General features: G+C 38.1%; 1 protein-coding gene across 3 annotated transcripts; it reads left to right on the forward strand.

The window, feature by feature from the left end:
- The first annotated feature begins 1,524 nt into the window (after positions 1-1,524).
- Positions 1,525-16,188, forward strand: ldlrap1a (low density lipoprotein receptor adaptor protein 1a). Of its 3 annotated transcripts, XM_019097225.2 has the most exons (10): positions 1,525-1,936; positions 8,146-8,288; positions 9,852-9,964; positions 10,457-10,571; positions 11,841-11,913; positions 12,788-12,883; positions 12,987-13,087; positions 13,220-13,254; positions 14,229-14,260; positions 15,483-16,188. In XM_019097225.2, exons 1-10 carry the CDS (start codon positions 1,852-1,854, stop codon positions 15,527-15,529), a joined length of 840 nt encoding a protein of 279 aa, XP_018952770.1. In that variant the 5' UTR covers positions 1,525-1,851; the 3' UTR covers positions 15,530-16,188. The 3 variants fall into 3 exon arrangements, with proteins under 3 accessions (XP_018952770.1, XP_018952769.1, XP_018952768.1); XM_019097224.2 differs by lacking the exon at positions 14,229-14,260 and having other exon boundaries at positions 1,586-1,936; positions 12,990-13,087; XM_019097223.2 differs by lacking the exon at positions 14,229-14,260 and having other exon boundaries at positions 1,592-1,936.
- Positions 16,189-18,028: the final 1,840 nt, after the last annotated feature.

An 18,028-nucleotide genomic window follows, 5' to 3' on the forward strand; every position in this document is an offset into this window, starting at 1 on the left:
CCACTGCCCGAGCAGTATGTTTGGTAGCGCGTAGCGCCAAATCCGTTGCTCGACGCAGCTCTTTCACAGCCTCGGGTGTGATGCCCTCCCCCTCGTCGAGATCCTTTAAAAGCTCCGCTTGGTAGGCCTGGAGGACCGCCATAGAGTGGAGCGATGCGGCTGCCTGGCCAGCAGCCATGTAAGATTTCCCGACGAGGCTAGACGTGACTCGACACGCCTTCGAAGGAAGGAGGGGGCGAGACTTCCATGCCTTGGCCGAATTAGGCGCCAGATGTTCGGCGAGAGTCTCCTCAACCGGAGGCATCGCTGTATAGCCACGGTTCGCCATATCTGAAATGGTGGTGAAATCCGCAGCCGCAGCGTTCGTGATGAGCGCCGAGTAGGGCTGCTTCCAGGACCTCGAAACCTCCTGGTGGAGGTCCGGGAAAAAAGGCAGGGGCCTACGGGGCTGCGCAGGAGCACGACTAGTTAAAAAACGGTCGTCCAGCTTAGATGAAGGTTGGGCCTCGGCCTTCTCAACCTCCCAATCCAGTCCCAGCTTACCCACCGCACGAGAGACCACATCCAACAGCTCGCTGTAGGAGGGGGAAACGCGCTTCTCCTGTCCGCTAGGAGGGAGAGGGCTGTCCGTATCTGCCACGAAGTCCTCAGACTCCGAGGCCGCGGTGGATAAGACGTCGTCGTCGAACTGCCCACAACCGAAGGAGATAGCATCGTATGCCTCCGGGGTGGGCTGTAAACCCCCCGTCCGAGAACACAACGGGTTCGACGAAGGTGGCATCCTGCACTCGGGTAGGGGAGAGCGAGCGATGTGGAGAAAACTCCAGCGCCGCGCTGTCGTCGTAAGTGAGGTCGCACATGTCTCCCCAAGCCATCGCCTCGTGCGGTGCCTCGGCAGCCGCAGAAGCGACACGGCGGGGGTTAGACGCGGGGGCGACCTTGGAAAACACTTCTACCCTCGAGCGCAGTACTTTAAGTCGCAGGCCATCACAGTGGGGACAAGAGGAAAGGCCACTAAGCGCAGACTGCGCGTGATGTAATCCCAAACAGACTACGCACCTTTCGTGAGTGTCTCCCCTTAGTGATGAACCTGGTACACGGTTCCTTGCACTTCCGAAAGCTCATCGCGTCCGCGAAGAGGAATTAACACTGCTCGAGAAAACCGCTATGAACGCGAGATGATTCCAGGGCACAGATGATTCTCTTTCCTGAAGGAAATGAAATCTGAGTGAAATAGCGCGCGGCGCCCGGGGATACGATGCGTACGCATGCGTAGGGCGGTGCCAAGCGCTATTTGGCCAATAGGATTGGCGAGATGGTATAGGGCTTCAAACATTCGTCACACCGAAGGTGTTCCCATACGGTGACGTCACCGCAGCATCGAAGTGACCTATGAAAGGGAACGTAGATCCCACTATGCTCTCACATGTTTTTCGTGTCTTGCTATTCTGGGAATCACGGACTGTATTCTAACCTTACAAATGTTGACTCGTCAGGCATTATAGGGTGGAATGAACACATCACGGCGCTCATACCAGGTTCCTTATTAGTAAATTGAAAAAAAAAAACCGCTCTTGTTTGATATTCGCGCACAACCATTTGATAAAGCGTGAATCTGACGTGGCTTCGAATGGATTGTTTAACGCCGTTGCCATGGAAACAGAATCTTTGCGCCGCGTAACTCGACCGTAATTTTGATTGACGGATGAAACGCCGCCCAGGAGACGCGGAGACTCAAGTATTCCCACAGATGTCGGCGTCCACACGGCGACAACAAAGTTGAGAGTGAGAGGACGTAGTTCATGGCCAACAGCAGCACCTGAAGACGCTTCTCCGCTTAGAAACCTCGCCATGGACGTGCTAAAATCAGCCAGAAGGGCTTTTATTCGCAGTCCCAGCCTGACCAAACAGTCCCGGAGCTCAGGCAAACACCAGAGTGAGTAACGTTAACGTTATTTGTGTCAACAGCGAGACTTTCGTCTCGTATTGCGTGCTGTAGACCCACTAGCATCTGAATTTGTTTGTTAGAAGGGCTAATTATGTTTGGTAATACACTCAAAAGATTAAGTTTTCCTAATAGTTATGAAGCTCTGTTAGTTAGTTTGTGGGTAAAATGTGTTTTTAAATGGCTCTTGGTTACAATTTAGAAATATTCTCTGAAAAGTTGTTTAATGAAAGGCACAGATGAGTATTTAAGTTACATCTGTTGACGAGATGCACAACCTTCATACGAAGCTACATGTTTTAGGGTTCATTAGTGGATGGCCGGGTCTCAAAACCTGTTGAGCTAACGTTACCTCTCTAGACAGCAGTAATGGCCAAAAACAATGTCTAAGTTTTCAGAAATGGCTTTGCTGGAGCATGTCACCAACACTAGCATGCTTTTCATTAGCCCTCAAAAGCCCAGACATTTTATTTTAGCAAATCACTTTTGCTTTAAGCGCAAATCTCGGGAGAGAAAAAAGTTACGAACTATTTCCAGGGTTGCACAGTTTCACCACTGTAATAATTCACTATACAAGTACATACTTTCTTGGTCCAGGAGGCTGGAATGTGGATCTGCTGCTCTCTGCTCTCACTCTGTGAAGATCCTGAGATATTTCCACACCTCACTAACCTCCTGTAATATATTCTGGGAAAGCACATGCAGTGGCTTTGACCTTTATAAATCTTCCAGTGAGATAACGGAAATTTCAATATGTTCTATATCTCTGAAGGCTCCTCTGACTGTATTAAAAGTTTTGGTAGGCTGCATCCAAAATATTTAGGAATATTTAGCTGTATTATGTGACTTGTGTGAATAAAATAAAATTTTACCCAGCAAGGCCCGCTATTGCTTTTAAAAAGTAACTTTGTCTCAGATTTACACTACTGCATCGGCGACAATAATAGCCTTGTGGGCAAGTGCACTGACTTATAGTGCCATTGCGTTATTATTCGGGCATCCCAAGTTCGAATCCCGGCTCGGATCTTTCCCGATCCTGTCCCTTGTGACTCTCACACTTCACTTCCTGTCAGCTCTATACTATCCTATCATAATAAAAAAAGGCAAAAACAAACAAAAAAGATTTGCGCTACTTAGTTTGGTGTCGAAAAAAAAAAATATATATATATATTTGATAGAAAATGATGTAAAACAGTAATATTGAAAAAAAATACATATATATAAAATGCTTTATTCCTTTCATGCATCAGCATAATTAATACTCCAGTATTCAGTATCACATGACCCTTCAGAAGTCATTGCTGATTTCAAGAAACAGTTATTATTATTATTATTATTATCATCATCATTTATGTTGAAAACAGTTGTGCTGCTTAATATTTTTGTGTGAAGTGCAATGCATTTTTTTTTCTTTTTTCAGGAAAATAGAAATTTCAAAAGAACCGCATTTATAAGAAGTCTTCTGAAACATTATAAATGTCTTTACTGTCACCTTTGATCAATTTAATGCAACTGTGGAATAAAAGTATTAATGCCCCCAAACCTTTAAACTGTAGTGCATGTGGGTTGATATTTTTAAAACTTCACTTATAAATCACTTATAAAATATTAAACGTTAATGATATATTATTAAAAGTAATAATATATTATTACTATTATTTTTTCCCCTTAATTGCCCACGTTTAGTAATTTATAAGTGATAAGTTTTAAAACAGTAATTTATTTGCTTTAAACAATTGTTGCAGTTTTGCTACAGTGGGTCTTTGAGGGTTAATTGAAAAGAGACGTTATGAGAAGGGTGAGAAGTTGCCTACAACGGTTTTGTGAAATAAACATGATGCAAAGCCAGCAGTGTGATTTTGTCGGCATCTGAAATCTGTTTCCTTCTCTTTGGCATCCATCCTGGACTAGTCTACAAGTAGGTACTTGTTTGCTGGCAGTTTCCAAGCCATTCTAAGGCACATTTGTTTCGACAAAGACTTCTTCAAAGTTGCAATGAAGCTCAGAGCAGAGCTTTGAAAGCAGGTGAAGTGGGCTGGCTTGGTCTTTACAAGGGCAACTTTTTTTTTTTTTTTTATTCCTTTAGTGGGACCAGAAAGTTTGCTATGCATTTTCATTTCCCCTTTAATTCTTCCTTGACTTGACAAAAGCAGCTCTGTTTGTTGGCTGAGAGCTGCTTATCTGCATGACCTAGAATGCAAGAAGTCTGCAAGTACACGATTATGATTGTGTTCGGTCATAATTCAGTCACAGTGAAGGCTAAGGCATTGCCAAAATGGTAAAAGTTTCCAACATCAGCAAGCTACCAGTGTTTATAGGTTGTTCTCTCAACGGATGAGTGATGAAGAATAAGACACATTTGTGTGTTTAACATTCTTTTGTTGATTTACTGACCTACTTTTAGCTGCAGTACAGACTTCAACTCATTTCACTCCTTTTTGAGGAATCCAGACAAAGATCTTTTTTATTTGACTGGGCTGCAGTTGTTCATTTTGCCAACTGGATTGTGTATGTTCCCTCTATAAACCAGTGGTTTTAAACTGGTGGGTCATGACCCCAAAAAATGGGTGGCAGGTCTGTTCTGATAGGGTCATGGTTGAGCGGTGAAAAAACAGAGTCAGTGACAATGAGTGTCCATGCTAAATAAAAGGAGCAATTTAGTTTGAATCACATGTACCATGTTCGTAGTATTATAATCTTTTTCATGAGTATGTGTGTGTATGTGTGTGTGTGTGTATATATATATATATATATATATATATATATATATATATATATATATATATATATATATATATATATATATATATATATATATATATATATATATATATATATATATATATTATTTTTTTCCCTTCATGTTGGTTGCACATAACTATGATTTGGTAGATTTTTTTTCCCAAGTATCCATATTTTTATTAATATATGTAATATATTTATTAATTATTTACAGTTACGAAAGCAAAATGAATAGGCTTATTAACTTTCAAATGGGTGGTTCAATAATAATTCACCTTGTTATAGTTCCCTTCCTCTTGTATGTCATAAAGTAAATTAATAAATAATCTGTTTAATGACTCTACAATGCCATGTGGTGTAACCATAATATAAGTAAAAATAAAACATTTTTCTTACGTGTGTTATCATTATCATTATTTTATTAAAAAAAAGTTTTTAAATATATTATGTGTGTGTGTGTGTACTATATCTATCATCTATCTATCTATCTATCTATCTATCTATCTATCATCGATCGATATAATATATATATATATATATATATATATATATATATAGATAGAAAATGGTTACGCCACATAACTTTAATTTGGTTGATTGAAGTTTGTCAGATAATAATATTTTTACAATTGCTTTACTGATGAAAATGTGAATTGCATCTTAATGTATTTTTAATTAATGTAATTGGAAAAAAAGAAATAAAAAAATTAAAATTAGCGTCTTATTGACCCAATACTATATACAGATATTCAAAATTGAAGACAAGTGACTACATTGTGCACAGATAGAAAAATGAATAGACTTGTCAACTTTTAAACAAGGGGTTTGATAACGATTTACCTTATGGTTCATAATTACTTTCCTTCCTCTTGGAAGCATTTAATTCTGCTATCTTCTATGAACACTTCTCATCAGAGTGATCAGAAATGTCCTTCTTGCTGCTCCAAAGTCGTGTGCCTGAACAGAGAAAGTGCGTAGCTTGCAGCAAACATGGCTGCATTGTAATGAAGAGACATTTTTTATGGTGTTTTATAGTGGTGAGATTTATCGCCCGTGCCTCTGGATCTTTGGTGTGTCTTTGCCCTGCACATACTAAAGAGTACAGCAGTCTGATGCAGAGCGCCAGGGAGACGTCCAGCAGCAGCTGTTGAGCCTTTTCCAGGCAGTCCAGTTGATAAAAGCATTCGATATTCACCTCTCATGTTTCACGAGGAGCTGTGTGGAAGTAGAAGCATGAGTTACTGGGAAGACCTGGATTTTAAATGAACTTTTTTATGAAGATTTGTTCACAAAGCTATAGTTTCCCCCAAAGAAATTAGGGTCTGTTTAGCAGTTGTTTGTAATTCACACATAAATCTCTCATATCAAGGTCCTCGTTAACATGTCACCATCGCTTGCGTCATCAACATTTATCTGCATTTGTCTCGAAGCAAGAATGACTTCCTGTTTCTGAGAGTGCTGTTTATTTTTCCATTTTGAAAAATAAACAAAATTACATTTTTTTTTTTTCTCTCTGGCCAAGACTGAAATAACTCCCAACCTTACCATGACCTCAGAGAAGAGAAAAAAAAAAAATCACCATTTTGCACTGTAATCATATCTGGCCCAATAGCCAGTTGAGTTTCTGATTTTGGAGCTTGAAGGCAGGCAGTGGTTTGGGTCACTCCACCCTTGGATGGTTCTTCAGGGACATGGTTATGACAAAGTAGTGCTTCCCCTCTGTGATTAAGGGCCCTTGGGTGTGTCACTAATCAGTATGTCACTAGAGCTGTATTATTACGCCCTTTTCCATCTCTGCATGTCTGTGAATTACCCTGGTTTTACGTTGCTGTTGTAGAGCATCATCAATAATTTCAGCATGATATGTTATTTCAGGAGCTGTGTGGAAAGTAATGATATAGACCCTGCAGCTTCCTAAAGTGATTTAAGGACACAGGAAGTCACTCATCAGCATTACAGTTTCTTTGTAAAGATTTGATCATCTTTGGTCTGACAGGTTTTGTTTATGCCACATTAGAGTTGTGAATTTTGCCCTTGTGACACGTTTCTGTCGGCTGCGCACAAAAACCAGCAATCTCTTTCTAAGACAATGATTCACTGTTTCCTGTGATTATGTATGATTCATTGAACCAGTGGTACAGTAGCTTTAATGGTTGAGCATTTGAGAGGATTCTGGGATTCTAGCAGATCAGTGGCTTGTTCGGACTAAAGTAAATGAGATACAGGAATTGCCTTTTCCTTGTAAATAATATATGACTTAAAAATAGTGCAGTTTATATCATATTGCTCCATGAGAACTTATAGCACTTTTGAATGGTGAGAACATACCAAGAAAGCTTTTTTTTTTTTTTTTTTTTTTTTTTTTTTAACTTTATATTATAACATTTAGGTGGATAATATACTTTAATGGCCTATCTGGGTCATTAGCATTAATTAGGATCATATAGAAAAATTAACACAATAAGGACATACTCTGACTTAAATACCTGTGAAAAACAAACCATTGAGATCATATAGAAAAATGTAACACAAAAGGGTGTATATTCACTATAGCTGTTTAACACATTTGACTAAATGAAAAAAGGTCTTGTCTGTTTTGGATTGGTTCCTTTGTGTTGTAATTCCCAGCATGTGTCTGTGGGGATTATCTGAATTTAAATGTTATAACTCCACTGCCAAAAGCAGTCAGGTGACTGCAGGAGCCACAGATAGTGTTACTAGAGCCAACAGAAATAATGAGAGCCTTTATTTGTGTGCATCTTAGTTAATGGATAGCTGAAACGGCTTAATGTGTTGTAATCCGATTGGGAAATTATGTAGATTTTTAAGGCAGAAGTGTTGGAGGTTTTCTAATCACATTATATAATTGATACATTCCTGGCATCAACATTACAAGTAAAATTTCTCAAGTATTCAAAACAGGCTAATACAATACATGTGTGTTAATATTCAGCCTAACCAAATTATTCCTGTATGTGCAGTAGGGGTTTAAGCAAGACTTTTATATTTTCACATTATAGTTTAAGTGAAGATGAGCTGAGAAAAGACTCTCCAGGATAGAAATTGGCGAAAAATGCTACCAGAAACACTGCTTTAAGAAAGAAATTTCATCTCTTACAGCTGCTCCAGAACTTTGACTGTCTTTTTGTTTTCAGTCAGCCCTGGAAATAAGGATGTACAGAGGCATCCAAAATGTTTTTGGCCTGGAATATCTTTAGATATTTAGAGTCTTTAGAGCAAAGGTCGATTCCAACAAATATTTGCTCGTGTTTTGTTTCTTCCAATATTTCCTAACTGTTCATGACCTCTACAGCACAAGTCTTTGGTGTGCACTTTGAAGCTGTTTGCTGTATGTCCGTGCTGACTTGGTTTAACCATCATATGTGGATGTTTTTGTAGCTGTTTAGTGTTGCCTCATAAACTCTTCACTCTGTTCATCTTTTCTCCCCATGCTCCAGAGCTCCCTGAGAACTGGACTGACACGAGAGAGACTCTTCTGGAGGGAATGACCTTTAACCTTCGGCATCTGGGCATGACTCTGGTGGACCAACCCAAAGGCGAGGAGCTCTCAGCCGCTGCTGTCAAGAGGATTGTTGCCACTGTGAGTTCTGTCATTTGACATATAGCTCGGATTAGGGCTGGACCATAAAACGATAACAGTAATTATTAACACTAACACTAAATGCACTAAATACTAATGAAATTGTTTGTGCATTTTTATTTAATGTACAGATGCATCTCAAAAAATTAGGATGTCATGGAAAAGTTCATTTATTTCAGTAATTCAGCTCAAATTGTGAACTTTGCGTATTAAATAAATTCAATGCACACAGACTGAAGTAGTTTAAGTCTTTGGTTCTTTTAATTGTGATGATTTGGCTCACATTTAACAGTTTTTTAAAATAATAAAGTTACAATTACATAATAATATTTCTACTTCAATTTGTTTTTTTATATAAAAATTTAAATGGTGGCTATCATAAAAAATGATGGATTTATTCAAGCATAAATTAAACATAAGAACAGTAAAAATTACAATGAATATTTTATATGGTGTATATATTTAACATAATACCCCTCTCTACAGTTTATTTTTCTGGCTGACTAACGAGTTTATGGTCAATGTGACGTTTTACAAGTATTGACGTATTTGCGTGGCTGAAACACTGAGCGATTACATGAAACAGGATATTTTATAAAGTTGTACTCTTCCTTTTGACTTACCTTCAGATGTTTAGCTGCCACAACTGTTGAACTGAGGCGCTACAGCGATCTGTAACTCTAGATTAAACGGAGCCAAAATTACAGTTATTGTTTGAATACTGCAATACTATGGACATAAATTGAAACCTGAGACTTTGTTTCATATTAAAAGAACCGAAGCACAATGCTTGTTGTGATTTATTGGATGGGAAGTGCCCTTCGATGTCTATTTACTGAAAACAGGCTAGACTAATCGATTCTTGGAATTTAAGAATCGATGTCGTTCCTAGGGCTGGGCGATTTATCGCATGCGATTGTCACGCGCATTTCGTCAGTAAAGCCGGTTCCCTGATTACCACTAAATCGCCATCACCTGCTTTCAGATGGAGCGGCATTTAATAGACAGAGCCGTAGATCACTGACAAACTACGCAATATCGCGTTCATTATCGCAGATGAATCGCCTTCGATAATGAACGCGATATTGTGTGTGCTTGTCAGTGATCTACGGCTCTGTCTATTAAATGCCGCTCCATCTGAAAGCAGCTGATGGCGATTTAGCGGTAATCACAGAACCAGATTTACTGACAACATTCTCTTTCTATGAAACCTGTAAACCGCATTCACCGGTTCTAACTCTATAGCGACACCAACTCTATAGCAGTTTGCCCGAGCATTGCAATTATTTCACGTTTACTAGAATTCAATCAAATGGCTTTCCTAACACATTTTTGCGTGTGCGCGGCATATTATTTATTTTGCGTGTTCACCACAGAAGAAGTGCGAGGCTGCCCATTGCGAGGCGGAACATTGCCCATAACCCTTAAAGTAATCACACAGAACATCCTAGAATCATGAACCAAGTTCTGCATGGACAAGCACTACTAGGAAATTCAATAGACAACGTAAAAGCAACAATATTAAAATATTTTGTTCTTGTTCATTGTTTTGTTCATTTGTAAGCCAAAGCCAGTGGGAAGAAACTGCCCAAAGTGGCCCTGAAAGTGTCTCCTCAGGGAATCGTCCTGTGTGACATTGTGTCCAACCAGCTGATCGAGAACATTTCCATATTCAGGTGAACTCCACACACCTCCGGCACAACTTCTCTCACATTCACCTGCATGTTAAACATTCACACGCTATGAAATTAATGGTCTCTGTATGCTTCCTCTTCTGAGAAGTGAGCGTGTCTGACCTACAGTGGAGATGATTTATCCCCCCACCCACACACACACACCCACCTCTGAGTCTCTCAATAGGGGACATGTGAAATACAGCATGCTGCAGGAGACCAGCAGTAGTTCCCACAAATCTCATCTTCACAGTTGGATGTGCTTCAGCTGAGCCTACTATCCACACACACACACTTCCTATATTTGTTTAAAGAAAAACAGCAGCCGTCAGTTCCTCGATGTGTAACAGCAATACAAAAAACAGTCCTAGCAGATCCAGCACAGACAGCTGTGTCTGCTCCATATCCATATCTCTGCAAAACATCATTTTTTTATTTACTCAAAACTGACTGCAAGTCCTTAACTCTGGTCTGTTTTGTGACCCTTTCCCCCAGGATATCATACTGCACAGCTGACAAGATGCATGACAAAGTGTTTGCTTTCATCGCCCAGAACCAGCAGAATGAGACACTGGAGTGCCACGCATTCCTCTGTGCCAAACGGAAAGTGGTGAGTGTTTGATGCTTTCCTTATGAAAGCTGTGAATCTTCAGTCACCACAAAGACTTCTGACTGGAACAAAAGCAGTCAAACACAGCATGAAGAAGGGGGACAGTTTTTTCCAGAATAGCTGACTAGCTCACTTTGTGTCTGTTCTTCAAATCATTCACTTCACCATCCAAAAACATGCCTGTTCATGGCTAGATGCTGAGGGTTAGATATAAAAGCTGAAAGGTGAAACAAGTCTGTGACCTATAAACAATTTGAGAAAATTGATGATTATGAATCCATTTTGTTCAATACTAAAAAGGTTTTGGTACAAAAGCAGGTCAATGTAATTATTGATTGTTTATAAATGTAATACTGTACCAAGTATTTGTGTATGCAGTGTATTTTTGCTTTTTTGAGATACTGTGTTGCTAGCTTAGCAACATGCTAATGTAAAACTATTCAAATCAGTTGTGAGAATGGTTGCTTTTTTTCAGTTATTTCAGAAGTGATTTTTAGTTTAGTGAATTTCAGTTTGGTTTTGTTATATTTCATATTCACAAAGAAACGTGCAGCAATAGCTTAATAAAACGAAACCTTTTCATTTACTGTATAATGTCTTCAATCTCATTTTGTTGAAAAAAAAATTGTGAGAAAATCAAAATCGTGAATCGAATCGTGACATCCCTAGTTTAGTGATTATATTCAATGTAATTTGATAAAAATATTATACTTACTATTTTCAATATAATTAATAATGTAGTTAATATAAAATATATTACCTTTTTTAATTTGCTTACTTGGCCCCAATAGTTACAATAATGTGTTTTATGATCAATAGGTTGCAGAACGGAGCTTTTGTGTTATAGACGATATAATCAATGTAATTCATAATATAATAAGTTACTTTATATAAAAATACTGTATTTCATATTCTCTCTTATAAACAATTTATGTATTTAATTCTATCTATCTGTCTGTCTCTAATAGTTACCATAAAGATGTGTTGTTTTATGTCTATATATTATATAGAGAGAGAGGCAGATCTAGTTATATTATTATAGCTCTGTGTGAGATTCAGACTACTTCTGTGCCTTTTGGTTTGATTTGTTTAGATATGTTATGTGGTCTAAGAAGTTTGCAAACCACTGATGACTGATGTTAAAATGACTTAAAAATATGCATATACTGTATATGTTGTATGTTTATGTTGTTCTTGTGTGTATAATGCACAGATACTCTCCTCCTTCCCATCTTAATGACTCGCTCTTGTCTTGTTGTGTTCTCTCAGGCCCAGGCGGTCACACTCACGGTGGCTCAGGCCTTCAGAGTGGCCTTCGAGTTCTGGGAGGTTGCCAAAGAAGGTACAGTGTCATATCTCTTCACAGAACAATGTGGAGGTCGTATATAACTGCAGAGGATCATACGCCACGTGGAAAATAATTTGTCACTTTGTTTTGAAGAATATGCTCTCCTGGTGGGGTCTTTGAGGACATTGAGGCTGTTGTGATTGATTATGGCAGCCGGGCCATGTTATAGAAAAGATGGATACACAAAATGATTTTATTTTTAGATTTGGTAAACAGAAGCCAGTTAATGCAGCACAAAGAAATTCATTGTATATCTTCAACTTTACAAACAAGTTTTCTAAAATGATATGACCAGAATACAACATAATATTAATACTTAAAGGAATGAAAAATTTCCAAAATTAAAATTTACTTACCAAGTGAATGGGTGCCATCAGAACGAGAGTTCAAACAGCTGATAAAAGTAATCCACACCACTCCAGTCCATCAGTTAACATCTTAGTGAAGTGAAAAGCTGTATGTGTTTGTAAGAAATAAATAGATTATTACAATTTTTTTTACTTTAAATGGTTGCTTCTGTCTAAAATATGAGTCATCTCATCTGAATCGGGTGAGAAATATGCACAGATCAAGTGAAAACAGGTTATGGACATTATATTTTGGCCAGACGAAATGGTTTAAAGTTAAAATGCCAGAATGATGGATTTCTTACAAACACAAAGCTTTTGACTTCACAGGACATCAATTGATTGACTGACTGGAGTTGTGTGGATTACTTGTAGATTATCACAATGTGTTTATCAGCTTTTTGAACTCCTCATTCTGAGCAATTGATGTTTTCACTTTGGGATAAACTTTTTGTTTAGTGTTCAGTGAAATGTACGTATATATTTCTGTTTTATTTTATGGTATGTTGCTCTACTTTCAGAGAGAGAGAACCGTGTGAAATGGGATTCAGCTGGAGAGACGTCCAACAGTTCACAGTCAGAGAGATCGGTCAGCCTGAACAGCCTTAAAGTAGGAGGTACAAGCTACTTAAACTCACTGTGCCTTCTGTTCTATTCTTTGTGTGTGTGTGATCTATCACTTTAGCACTTTGATACTAATGGTCTATGTGTCTATTCTAGCAGTAGCTACAGAGAACCTGTTGGACATTGATGATTACTCATCTGCTGTGGAAAATGTGGACAATCCTACCGAATCCAACAACAACAGCACCACCCTATGGGTAAGATCTTGTATTGTACAAGGGCTTTTCTCTTAAATGAGACTCTCAGGGAGGTTTCTACATGAGTGACTGCAGGCCATTAGCTTTGCTTGTCTTGTTACAATTCGACTACCATTTTGTTCCTCTTTTCAGGAGATGGATGATGGTCTGGAAGAGGCTTTTTCAAGGTATGAGGCACCCAAAGCTGTTCTTATCTCCTCTCACAAGCTTCTGTCTCATCTAAATCTCCTTTCTATCTCTCTTCAATGAGGGGCAGGAAGGGCAAATCCTTGAGAAGTGAGCTGCATGTAAAAAACATGCTGATAACCTCTCGCACATCAAGATGATCTCAAACTACAATCTTTCTGTGTTTGTTCTCAAAGATTGTTGGAACCGTTTGAAATATTTCTTTTAGTTTGCTCTGCATACTTCTTGGCCTTTGATTAATCATCCGGAGCAACTGAGCAAAGGCACTTTTCCCATACGGAGGTCTCATGAGACAGATTTTCTGATTGTATTTGTTTATTTTCCACAGAACCAAGCTCCAGCTTTACTTAATAGTACTTTGGCAGGGTATAATTCGCCCTGCAAATGTAGAGTTGGCCTTCAATTATTTATTTTTTATGGCATAAAGATGACAAACCTGACCTGAATATTTGTGCTTTACGAATACAAATGCTTTCAATTATATTTGATTAAATCCCTCAAACAAGGAATGCTTGGAAAGTTTCCTCGACAAGCTTCTTATTTATTTATTTTATTTTTTCTTTCCTATCATCTGTTGTTTTTTTTTTTTTGTTTTTTTTTTTAAACTGGGCCAAATAAATCTAACCTTTTTATTTACTGGATGCAGTTTGTTACTTATTTAGTCATTTATTACTTAATATATGTTTATATAAGTCTTGCATCAGAGGAACTATGTGTTGGCCGAAGGACATTATCAGAATAATTGAAGATGGGAGCAGAGTTATTGAGCAGCAACTTCTTCATCTGGGCTGAAGCAGCTAATGCCTCATTTAGCCTTTCATGCCTACCGGTAGATTAATATCAAAAACTGGCTGCTTCATGCATTATCACTTGTTTTAAAATAGAACTGGTTCTTAAAGGGGTACAGAGAAGCATCCTGCGGCCCTTGATTGTTGTGCTCTCTCTTTGTTCCTAGCTGCAGTTTGGATAGCTATGAGTACTCTCCAGGTAACAAGCACAGGTCCAGTCCTGTAACAATCCAACCTGAGCTTAACTTCCACCCGCTCCATACCCAAATCTGTGTTCTGTTTATATACTGTCTGTCAGTCTGTAACATCATTCCCCTCCACTGTTGTCTTCCAGAACCCTGCCAACTTTCATTGATCAACCCAACCAAATTAGCATCCTGGGCTTGTACTGACCCAACACACAGATATGATTGTGTATTTGATGGCAGGGTTCTGCAATGAACCATATTTAAATTCAGTGTGGTTTTACAATATCCCATCATTCTCAGTATAGCCAGTTTGTATGTTATTTGTGTTTTCATCCTGTTTTTGTTTTTTATCCCTGAACATAACACTTAGTTTAAAATGTAATACGATTACATTGTACTGCATGCCTTCCAACCTTAAATATAAAACCATTTCAGTTGTTAACATAGTAAATAACATAGCTACCAACCAAATGTGGCCTTTCAAGGAATAGTTCACCCAAAAAAACGAAAATTTGTTAAAAAATGTACTTACCCTCAGGCCATCCAATATGTAAATGAGTTTTTTTCTTCATCAAAACCGATCTGTAGAAATGTAGCATTACATCACTTGCTTATCAAGGGATCCTCTGCAGTGAATGGGTGCCGTCAGAATGAGAGTCCAAACAGCTAAATAATAATCCACACAACTCCAGTAAAACTATTAACGTCTTGTGAAGTGAACAACTGCGTGTTTGAAATAAATCCATCAAGATGTTTGTATCTTTAAACAAGTTTTCTATCCATAATATTGCTCTATCCATAATTGAAAAAATATACATACAATAATTGATGGACTGGAGTGGTGTGAATTACTTGTGAATTATTGTGATGTTTTTATCAGCTGTTTGGACTCTCATTCTGACGGCACCCATTCACTGCAGAGGATCCATTGGTGAACAAGTGATGTAATGCTAAATTTATCTGTTCTGATGATGTTCTGATGAAGAAACAGACTCATCTTAGAAAGCCTGAAAGTGAGTACATTTTCTGAAAATGTAAATTTTTGGGGTGAAATATAACTTTAATGAAACCTTTAGAAACATATGAGCAATTCCAGCTTTACAAATGTGACTAAATCAGAGGATTTATACTTCATTTGTACTTATTTACCCAATTACCCATATGTTAATCAAACCTGTACATCTGCATCACTGAAGAGTTTCAGCTGACCTTCTTCTGTCTCTTTCCCCATAGACTCGCTGAGTCTCGTACTAACCCCCAGGTCCTGGACATTGGGGTGATGCCTCAGGACTGGAACTCTGAGACCGACTGGGACAAGACCAATGGAAACGCACCAAACGCCGATGAGCTCTTCAGTCTCTGAGCACAGATAGGTTTGTGGAAGGAAGTAGATCCGGGAACCTCATGCAGGAGTCTTCTGCCAGTCGGGAAAGTGGCACACTGGTCCTTCTTGTCCCGATCATCTGGTCCATCACACCAAAGCAATAGCAGATGAGTTTATTTTTAAAAAAAAAAAAAAAAAAAAAAAAAACCCTATACTATAACTGAGTTTACATGCTTTATTTTTATCAATCAAATTGTATACAGAATAATGTATGTAGATACCAGAGTCAGTATTGTTTCATGTATGTTTATCATATGAAATGTAACATTGTGTATATTCAGGTGCACTGTAGAGTTACTTTAAGGTCTAACCCTGTAGTTTGCTGCTTTGAGATTCATTTATCACCACAATGCTCTTCTTTAATGATAAATTGGCGTTAAATTGACAGTACAGCTTATCTTTAGTGTCTTATGAGGCTTGTGAATAATATTTTGATATATTTACATATTATTTTTTATTTAATCCAGACTGTATGATTGTTATAACACCCAAAGGGGCCATTTAATATTTCTCTAAAAAAATCTAATAAAAGTGTTAATATTATCTAAGAATTAATCCCATTAATATTTTTTTGTCTGTCCTGTGTATACAGTATTCCATGATCATCTTATAATTTGTATTATTATTATTATTATTATTCCTTGATATTTCATTGTTATATTTTATTTTAAATTGAAACTTATGTTGTATTCAACGTTTTAACTATGTCGCATTGCTAGTGCTACACCATCCATTTAATTCAATCAAAAAGCTGCAAAAATTATCAAATGTAATATTAAATATCAAATGTAATATTAAATTAAACATTACATTAATTTTAATATAAATGTAAAATATTAATGTTACATTTAAAATAAAAAAATAAAATCTGTTTATATGTAACTGTATTCTTTATCCTGTAACAGGACAAATTGTTTTGATTATTATTTTTTTAACCATTTTTAGTCACCAGGAGAGGGCAGCATTGCCTTCTAAATTTCTTTGGCTCTTCATCTCCATTTTAGTTTTTGTGTGAAACAGTGTTTTTGTGCATGAGGTGGAGTTCTTTCACTTTTTCTATATTCGTCCTAGATGACACAAAATGCACTTGACACATGTAGAGCAGCTGCAGCAGAGTCTATCTGAAATATCACAGGAGAGTTACTGTGGCGGTGGATGGCGATATATTTGCATGAGGACCCTATACTTCGCCTGAAAATCTCAGACCTGTAAATCAAATACCAAGCAGCTCTTATTGAGAGCTCACTGGATATCAATGCAGATTCTATATAATGGTGTTTTCCTGTAACCCACTGACGGCTTTCCTGTAAGACCTTCATTCATCTTCGGAACACAAATTCAGATATTTTTTGATGAAATCTGAGAGATTTCTGACCCTGCATAGACAGTAATGCAACTGACACATTTAAGGCCCAGAAAGGACATTGTTAAAATAGTCCATGTGACATCAGTGGTTCAACCGTAATGTTATGAAGCTATGAGAATCCTTTGCATGCAAAGAAAACAAAAATAACAACTTTATTCAACAATTTCCTCTCTTCTGTGTGATTCTTCAACGCACATTCATGGAATATTTTAATGATGTCCCTACTACCTTTCTGGGCCTTGAACGTGTCAGTTGCCTTGCCGTCTATGGAGGGTCAGAAAGCTCTTGGATTTCATCAAAAATATCTTAATTTGTGTTCCGAAGATGACTGAAGGTCTTCTGGGTTTGGAACGACTTGAAGGTCAATAATTCTTAACACAATTTTCATTTTTGGGTGAACTATCCCTTTAAGTACATGTGATTTTGTTTGTCAACATGGACTAACTTGACCTTTGTGTTCCTATAAAACTGGAAGTTTTTCCTGTACCTTCTGCCTCAGATTATAGAATGGAACCCAAGCGGTTGTCTTGCGTGTGGTTGTGTGTACATGTGTTAAGTCAGGTGTGCATGTGGGTTGAAGCGTGTGACGCAAAGTGCTCAAGAGAATCCTTGACGCACCGATACACGCGCGCGCACTCGAACAAAAACGTGTCTAAAAACGTGTGGGAGGCTCAGAGCTTCAGAAATGTTCTCCTCTCACGCAATCCATATCCTCTCGCCTGAGGACTTTCCCTTAAACTTCATTGGCATTCGTTCTGTAACGTACCCCTCCAAATTGTGTGAAATGTTCAAGTCGCATTTCCTTTTCTGTCTCTCGTCTATATATAGGTGAATTGTGGGTGAAATGCCATCGATTTTGCTTGAAGCTTACGCTTAACAGCCAGTAAAAATAGATTAAACCTAAAGGGCAGAAAGTCCGGAGCACACAGGCATCTGTATTCACAGCGCTGTCTGTGATTGGCTGATGGGATTTTGCTTGCACTTTAAACACACCAAGGTTGAACAAGATGGATGGGTTTGATCACAGAG

Source organism: Cyprinus carpio, chromosome B19 (assembly GCF_018340385.1).
Source record: "Cyprinus carpio isolate SPL01 chromosome B19, ASM1834038v1, whole genome shotgun sequence".
NCBI classification, from domain to species: domain Eukaryota; kingdom Metazoa; phylum Chordata; class Actinopteri; order Cypriniformes; family Cyprinidae; genus Cyprinus; species Cyprinus carpio.